The 9,363-nt window shown below is 46.3% G+C and overlaps 1 protein-coding gene across 1 annotated transcript in view; it reads right to left on the bottom strand.

Moving 5' to 3' along the window:
• LOC104285974 (multiple epidermal growth factor-like domains protein 6) overlaps positions 1–9,363 on the bottom strand; it is a 208,857-nt gene that overhangs the window by 15,268 nt on the left and 184,226 nt on the right. The window contains 6 exon segments of the mRNA XM_009884502.1: positions 302–430; positions 648–776; positions 1,845–1,970; positions 2,479–2,607; positions 4,281–4,409; positions 9,135–9,263. Of these exon segments, the coding sequence (XP_009882804.1) occupies positions 302–430; positions 648–776; positions 1,845–1,970; positions 2,479–2,607; positions 4,281–4,409; positions 9,135–9,263 (771 nt within the window).

Below are 9,363 nucleotides of genomic sequence, written 5' to 3'. Positions count from 1 at the left end.
GGGGCAGCCACAGCTTCTCTGGGCAGCCTGCCCCAGGGGCTCACCACCAATAGAATTTCACCGCTAAAGAATTTCTTCCTAACATCTAATGTAAATCTCCCCTCTTTCAGTTTAAAACCGTTCCCCCTTGTCCTATGGTTACACTCTCTGATAAAGACTCCCTCCCCATCTTTCCTGTAGGCCCCCTTTAGGTACTGGAAGGCCGCTATAAGGTGTTCCGGAGAAAATTTCTTTTTATTTAAGAAATTATTTTCTTAATTAATTTACAAGGGAAATATTTGCATTCTTATAACAAACTTACTTTTCTCACAGCCGTAGCCGGTGAATCCCGGAGGACAGCCGCACTTGCCCGTCAGATGATGGCAGGGGGTACCCGTGGGACACCGGCACCGCTGGGCACAGCCCGCGCCGTAGCGGCCGGGCAAGCAAGCTGCAACGGTGCAACCAATCCTCGTTAGGGAACGGGGAAGGGGCCAGACAGGATGGTGCAAAGCTACCTCCCCTCCAACGGATCTGCTGCACCCATCCCTGTGAGCACTTCTAGACCGACGCCACGGAGTGCAAGGATCCCGTCCTTGGCTTTGGATCTGGGAGGAATGTACACACCAACCTGAACGTTCCTCCACAAACGCCCAGCAGACACTCACGTTTGTCACAGTGCCTTCCTCGCCACCCCTTTTCACAGTGACAGGCTCCAGTTTGATGGTGGCAGGATGAGCCGTGCACGCAGTCACATTGCTCCTCGCACCGCTTGCCAAAAAATCCCGGGGGACAGACTGCGAGGAGAAGCAGAGAGAGCAACAGTTCTCCCGGCATCCATCATTGGCAAACGAGCCAATATTGTTCTTGCCCATGGCGATGGATATTTGGAAGACTGCACGCCCAGAAAATATCAGTGAAAGAGAAAAAATATTAAAAATACTAAAAATATTAAAAGCGTTTAGTGTTGGCTATTAATGAGTCTGCACATGAACGCTTGCAAAGATCTAGTCACAGCCCAGAGGACGAACCCAGATGGTGCCCATCGAGCTGGCGATGCCACTCACTTTTACACAATTATGTACAGACAAAGGGGCAGCTGTTTGAACAATACGCCGTGTTCGCCTACCGCTTTCCACCTCACAGGTCTCTGCACAGTGATCAGAGAGAAAGCGAGGCCTGAAGAAAAGGACGGTGGGCACTGCGAAGGCTTTGCAGGTCACACTGGTGGCTGAGGCTTTGGGAGTCCTCAGCACCTCAGGAGACACCAGAAAATTGCCTGCGGCTTGCAAAAGTCACAGCGTGTCAGCGGCTGAGCTGAAGGCACATTTCAAGTCGTCTGATACCTACTGCTTATGAGATTTCTATTTCAGGGGTTTACATGGATCTAAACTTGCCAGAAAGCCATGTCAAATGCGAGCAATCTGGACCACATGCAAGGTAGGTGCAATCTGAACCATCACAGGCCAATTTGCTGAGCTCCCCTCAATGTCCCACGGAGGCGCAGCAGCCTGCGCCCGATCTGGTAAACTCTCCTTACAACTCACTCCCTTTCCTATGTTCTTCCTTGTACCCGTAAGGTAGAGCACCACCTTCAGTTTCTTAGCAGGCAGGGAACAGAAGTAGGAGATAAAATGATTTGGACAAGGTGTTGGTTTTTTTTTTTGTGGTTGTGTAAAGACCTGCCCATGGCACTCCCGAGACACACGGTGAGCGCTCACACTGGTGTTACTTCTTATCAGCCTACAGAATACTGGAAAATTAATATAAAAAAATAGAGACTGACTTCTTACGGGGGAGAAAGGAATGACTCATTGCAGAAGAGAGTATTAAAATAAAGCACCCGCAGAAGGAACTGCCCTTACCGACATCACAGCGGTCCCCAGTCCAGCCGGCACGGCAGATGCATTTCCCCGAGTGCTGGTCACAAACCCCATGGTGGCAGCTACAGTTCTGCTCACAGCCCTCTCCGTACCTCCCGTCCCCACACTCTGAAACGAGATGGGGGAGACTGACAGGGTCCAGGCTGGAGGGGCTCTAGGGAGAACACGCTTACACCTCTGAAATATGGTGAGACACGTAAGCTGGTCCTAAAAACCTTCAGTGAGGGAGATTTTGAAGCCTCCCTTGGCAAAATTGTCTAGAAATGCATCATTTTCCTCTTGGAGGATTTCTTTTATTATTTTTTTCTCCTCAACTTGATTTCGTTACCCATCTTCCCTGTCCCCAAGGGACAGAGAACAGCTTTTTCCTCTCCCTTGTCCAGGAAGTTTCAAGCACCACGGTACATTCAAGTGCCAATACCATATCTCTCCTCAGTCTTCTCATCTCCGACTAAATGACTCCAATTTTTTCAATCTCCCCAACAGCCGATGCACTCCAGCCCTCTCTCCCTCCTCTCTCTTTTTTCTGGGCTGTTTCAAACCAGCCCTCACCAGAACTGAATTTCCTTGTGGAGCAACTGGTGCTGGGGGGGATGGAGGACGTGATGAGACTCACCCAGCTCACACGCTATCCCCGTCCAACCCTGGGGACACCGGCACTCGCCCGTCACCCGGTCACACGTCGCCTGGCCGTGGCAGATGCAGCGCTGTAGGCAGTTTGCACCATACCATCCAGGAGGACAGGCTGCAAAGAAGAGGCGGGACAAAAGCCTTCCGTTAGGAAGAGCAGGAGGAGGACACAGGTTAAACACAACCTTCCCCTCTCACCCTGATGATCATGGAGATGCTGTGGGAGGTACAACTGAGTGAAAATGGGGCCATGACTGATAAGGAATTACACAGGTCAGTGTAAAACTGGTCTGGGAACAAAGCAGGCGATGAAGTGAATTAGCTATGACCCACCAAATGGCCTCAAGATTTTCTGTTCGCATCTACGAAAAACATTTCTTGGTTCCTACCAGCTTGCTCAACACCAAGGAGCAGAGTTACTGATTTCCCTGTTTTCAGCATTTCTTTGTATAGTCCTCTTAAAATCACAACTCCTTTTCTAATTGATCATGCTACCAACAGCTGGCTGACGACATTTTACAGTTTACCTAATTTTAATTAAGCAAGTTTATTAATGCCATCACAACCGGATCCTATGGATAGAACCTAATTTTCTGGCACAAAAAATACACGCCTCTCTCATGTGCCAGAGTGGCACCTTTTTAAGATATCAACAGGAGAAAGTTCTCACTCTGCAAAAGCACAGTCACCAGAGGATGGCTCACCCAGCCTCACACGCTTATCCTATCTCCTTACTTCTAAAAAGAAAAGAAACCTCCCAATGTATCATTAAAGTAAAAGGGTATGTTTGACAATGTCTTCATATTTCACAACAGCTTTATTTAACTTTTGCTTTGGTCTTGTATTTCACGCAAACCAGAAAATTTTAGGTTGTGTCATACATGTCATCAAGAACGGTTTGCTGCTTTCCCAAATTTTTATTCCTTCATGGGCCGAGCTCTTCAAATTACGTTTTAAAGGGGGACCCACTTGGTTAATTAATACGTACTCCTCTACTCCCGTCAGCTTCCACCCCCTTTCCCTAACTGTCCTCTCGGTACGCCGAAGGGCAGCCGCTGCTTGCGGGGAGGTGCTGACTCCAAACCCCAGCTCAGCCAGGAGCATCCGCAGCAGCATCCCCAGCTCCGTGGCACCGCTCACAGAGCCAGGTACCTTGCGGGGGAGGTGCGGAAAAAGGAGCCTTCTGCAACGGGGATGGACAGACTTTTTCTAGCGGCTTGGGCGCAGGGGATTAGGAGGTGAAACGTGAGCCTCAGCGCAGCCTTTCTTTGCCAGCCTCTTTACTTAAGACGCCTTAGGAGTTGGGCTTGTGTTTTGAGTCACACGCATCGGTCTAATTGCCAAGGCTGGAAGTCCCAATGCCTTTCACATGTTCGGGATTTAGCCTGTGTCTGGAACAGTGTACAGTAATGATGAGGATCAGTTGGGTGCACGGGATGGTAAAGCAGGCCATAGTAAAGAAACAGGGTTTTTTTTTCAGTGTCATAAATGTGAATTTTATGGACCTTTTCTCCCTTAATCAGGCAGCCTTCAAAACCAGCTCTCTTTCCAGTTTGTGACTCTGTTTCAGCCCCCTCTGCCCCACGTACACTGAGCTCCTACGCCCGGCCCCTGCAACGCAGCATCACAGCTTTATTTAATGGATTGAGCCGCGTTATTGTGAGGATACAAACCCAATGACAACACAGGGCAATGAGCTGATATAAATACCAACAAAGAACCCCTGAGCAGGAGTTTTACTTTTCCCTCCTGTAATCCTCTGGCAGAGGTTTGAATGTCCAACTGTACCTTCTTGGCAGGTGGCTCCTTTCCACCCCGGACTACAATGGCACGTCCCAGTTACGTGATGACAGAGCGCTCCGTTGTGACAGCGGCAAGCGTGGCTGCAGCCTGGCCCGTAGCTGTCCCCCTGGCAGGCTGTAATGAGAAAAGTCCATAAAACCACATCAGGACACATCAAAGGAGGCATCATACAGAGCAAACCTGAGACATAACCCAACGCTGGAGAAATCAGTGTGAAACTGGCTTCTAACGACACACTTTTCACATCAGAAGGGCGCCTAAGTCCATATATTAGCTATGCCTGGTGCTAAATAACGTGGCTTAAAAATATGTATCATAGCACGTTCTGAAGAGGCTTTTATCGAAGGGCAGGATTGCTCGGGTGATGGATCAGCTGTCGTCCCCTGCCCTCCGGAATGTCTTTGTGCTAAACTAATGGTCCAGCAGAACCGCCAGCTTGACAGCCCGGGTATTTATTTGCATCCTGGTAAGAGAACTGACAACTTCATTGTTTTCAGCGTTCATTTTTCACAGCTGGATGCCTTCGCTCACCCAGAGCCTCATTCTTCGGTCAGAGAGGGGTGATATTTTCAATGCATTCGGTTAAGCAGTTGGCTCCCAGGTGAAAACTTAACACAGCCATCTCAGAAGCGTACGCTTGCTGCAGCTCCATTTTCAGTGCTGATACCTATGAAAAATGGCAGTGATAAAATTCCTGTAGTCTCCGTTGCACTGGAGATTTGGATAGCTTTAAATGGTGGAAAATGGACAGTGCTGCTACCCCGTTTTCTTCAGATATTGCTCCCAGAATACAAAATGAGTTGATGAAGTTGGAGCCCCTCCTTACCTGGTTTCTGTGCCTGCCCTGCAGAGGCTCTCCTTCACTTGTACGAAGCTGTCAGAACCTCTCATCCCTGCAGTGCTGCTGGCACACACTGGAGAGGCAAAAAAGGCTCTGATCTCTGATCCAGAAAAGTGTCCTGCACCCACTGAATCTGACATCTCCCAGGATCAGACACAAACGATGACTTTTCACCAAAACCTCTATGCCTTTGAGGGTGTCAGTGCGCAGAACAAGATGCAGTGCTGCGGCAGGACACGTCCCTGGGGACAGAAGGGAGGAGTGAAACCACCTCGACCTCAGGGATCAACTTGGTTGACAGTATCCGACCTATTCTCAGCCTTTTTCTTCCCATCTGAGGACTTCCAGCTTCCCAGCGCGGTTCTCACAGACACCATTTCTCCATGGACTTCTTTTCAACCGTGTTCATTTTTGTCATCGCTTGGACCCCATCCACACTGAAACCACAAGAAAGCGCAGGAGCTCAGCCCCATCACAGTTAAAAGTTTGTTCTGCAAATGAGGCTTGGTTGCCAAGTTAAAAGTTCAGCCCATCCTACAGAGCTCTGGCTCGGTTTTGGGAGCAGAACTAAATATTTCCACAATACAGACCAGAACTATATCATAACCAAGCCAAAGGAAAAACCAGCTCATAACCAGGTCCCCTGACTGGTGACTGGTGGTTCGTGTGAGGTTTTTGCAGTATGCATGCAAAGCTCTTGTTACGCTTACCGAGAAGACAAAAGAGTTTTCCAGTGAAAATCTGGGTAAGAAAGCAGAAATTTCTGGAGAAGAAAATTTTCATTATTCGATTGGGTGGATAGAAACGTTTTTTAGCTTCTTGGTAAAACAATCCTGATTACCAAATTACTTTTCTGAAGAGTAAGATAACAAGTGATATATCGAAGCTATTTTATGAAGTTCCACGACTGAATGTACAAATATCCCTGGGACTTTTCTCCTTTCTTCATGATGAGTGCAAAGGGAAGAGGCAATAGAAAGGTTTAAATTATTACACTTCTTCCTGCTTCAAAATTTTCCTCTTGGTGCCTTTCCTCTCTAAGAGGAAGATTTATTTGTTTGCAGTCTTTAAAATCTCTTTTTGCACACAGAGCAAGGAGTATGTGAAAGTGGAGACCAAAACATTCTGACTGGAAGTCAACAGCCATCAAAAGTGTCGGGGAGCACAGGGAAATAAATGATGGGCACTAAGACTCAGTATAGTGCCCAGAAGCTTTGATTTCATGCAGTTCCTGTGGATTATTCTCCCATCAGCTTTAAAAGAACAGAGAATTTGCAAAGCCAAGTGCTCTCACACCACGAAATGTCAAACCCCTGGTTATCAGCGCCCCAGAGCACAGACTGTGGCAGAGCCGATCTTTCCATACTCATTTACTCCGCAAACCAATGTGGTCTTGTTTTACCACAAGGAACTGCTTCTGTGAAGATCCTGCTGAGCCCCAACAGCTCCAGAAAGAGACATTTTTAGTACTAATAGAATCAGGGCAAAATGCAAATGCTGAATTGTGTTCAGCTTCTACAGTCCATACACAATATGATGGGATTTTGGTGGGTTTTTTTTTTTTGTTTGTTTGATTGTGGAAACTGCAAAATTTGGATGAGTTTGTACACAGAAAGGAAGGTTACATCTCTGGCACAAAGAGATGCCAAAAGACAAGTCCTCACTTCTGTATCGCCGAGGCATCATGACACTCCACAAAACAGTTTATGTTAAACATAGGCAATACACCTTTCCTAAACTTCTTTCTTGGAAATCTAAAATATCTTAGGCAGACAATCAAAACAAAATACAACCCCAAAATAAAAAAAATCACTATCATAAACTGAGGCAGCGCTTGCTTGGCAGATTTCATCCCAGATTAATACAATTCATTTACAAGCAATTGAAAAACAGAGTCTTGTAATGGAAAGTGTTAGGCAGCTCCAACAAAAGGCATTACTGTCCGTATCGCCCATAATTAGATAGCAGTGTAGAAAATGCACTGCATGGCCGGCTTAAGATCAATTCAAATCCCATGATGTCAAAATTATTCCTCAATATCCTCCAGCACATTGCCTGCAATCTGATTACTTGAACACAAGCACTGTCCTTCCACCTGCTAGAGCTGGCGGGTCCCAGGAACCGGCAAGGGGAATATTAAACACCCAACAAGGATGGGGAGCGGTGAGCCGCTGTCTCCGACCCACGGTTGCCTTGCTCCGAGCAGCTTCAGAGCGGCGTGGCTGAGGTCCAGTCTTAAAATCGAAATGAAGATTCATCATTTAGCCAAGAGGAAAGGAGGTTATCCCTTTGCACCGGTAGCTGACCTTGCTCTTTCACTTACAGGCAACGGAGACCTCGGAGGCTTTGGCATCTTCACCAGCAAGAGGAATAAATCAACCCAGCATAAAGCTTTAACGATGGTGGCTCAAGAGAATAAATAGTGTTTTTTCTCATGCGATTAGAGGGGGGCACAGAAGGCCATTGACAAAGAGCTGCATTTCTTAATTGAATTTGATGAAATATGTAGGAACAAAGCTTCCCATCCCTAATGCAGTCTAAGGAGCAGGGAAGGGCCAAGGTGATGCATTGCTAACGCTGTGGCTCGACTGAAGGGCGGTAAAAGTGGGCTGCGACCAAGAAGCAAACACCGTAACTGTTCAGCAGCAACTCTTCTGCTCTGCGGTACGGCTATATGGCTTTGCTTCTGCATTTATTTCACGGTCAGCTCATTAACCTGCACCCACAGGGGAGTATTCTCACCGCCACCATCTTCAGGTGGTGGGAGCAAAGCCAAGCATTCTTTTGGGGAAGGGGGGGGGGAGGGGGCGGGCCATGAGGAGGCAAAAAGGACTGCAATGGTGGGATGTTTGTAGAACTATCTAAAAAGTGGAAAGTTCCACCAGCAGTGACCCTGCTGTAAATCAAAAGAGCAGTGGATTTTTCAGGAGAAGCCCTTTCAGAAGACAGGCTGTGTTGCACGGTGGGGGCAAATGAGGAAAAAATATTATGAAGAGCAAGTGCAGCCCTCAAACTGGGCTGATTATGACATGGTCTATGGCTGGAGAGCAGAATTTTTTCAATACTAGTATCATTTCTCTCTATTTTCTAAAGTAAATTAATTTTCTACTGCAGAAATCTGCAACCTTTGGATTAAGAAAGTCTTCTGACAGTATTCACTAACAATGAAAGTTGGCTCCTTGCAGAGTTGCTTTGGACCCAGCTCCTACAACCCAGTCCTGCAGACGGCAGTCATATTTTCAAAAGGAAGCATAGACCATGACATCATCCTAAAGTGAAACTAGGAAGTTGAGAGGCTAAAACACGAAAATCTTAAAAGAAAACATATTTGCTAAATTTTGCAAATGGGCTCAGCGACCTCCACATGTAATGCCATGTAGCTAAAGAAAATGATTTAATTTCCCACGAAATTTAGTAAACAATTTCTCAGAAGAGACAATTTTCTATATGCATACACACAAACATACAAAAAAACCCTTCAAAGACTGTGGGATAATCCATACTTGTGAAAATCTAGGAAGCTGATTTTTTTTTTTTTTAAACAAATAACTTTCCTAAGAGTTAGTTACAAAACCTATTTTCTCATGCTCAAATCACAAAATAGTTCCAGTTCTGACTTTTCCACTTGGTGCATTTGTACTCTGTCACTTTATAATTGCTAATTACATGAGATACACCAGAAACACAGATATGATATTTCATTTCTTAACGTTGCACAAAAATAAAAAGCAGAGATTCATCATACAGTAGGAGACAGCTCTGCTATTTAAAAACTGATGCTTATAAAGTTTGACAAGTGCCAACAGCAGTTAAAAAAAAAATTGAAGTTGATTATTTACACAGCTACCAAAAAATCATTCCCTTTTTTGGCATCTTTGGAAAAGAATGTGACCTATCTAAAATTGTACCCTGCTAGGTCATCCCGCATTCCCAGAAGGAACCCGTGTTAATGTGGAAAGAGTTTGGGAGCAGGGCTGGTGAGCGGAGCCTGTACGTACGCTGCTCGCAGGTCTCTCCCCGCCAGCCGGGCAGGCAGCGGCACGTTCCCAGGACGTGGTCGCAGCCGGCAGCATTCTTGCACTTGCACACCTGGTGGCAGTCAAGCCCAAAGAATCCATCTGGACAAGCTGAAAGGCAAAATATACATTTTTAGCAGAGTACCTGCCTCTTTTTTTTTTTTTTTTTTTTTTTTTTAATAATCTCTTGCTCGGCGTTCTACAATATAAC

This window comes from Charadrius vociferus, unplaced genomic scaffold, assembly GCF_000708025.1.
Source record: "Charadrius vociferus isolate BGI_N301 unplaced genomic scaffold, ASM70802v2 scaffold104, whole genome shotgun sequence".
NCBI classification, from domain to species: domain Eukaryota; kingdom Metazoa; phylum Chordata; class Aves; order Charadriiformes; family Charadriidae; genus Charadrius; species Charadrius vociferus.
This window is presented reverse-complemented; position numbering and strand designations above follow the sequence as displayed.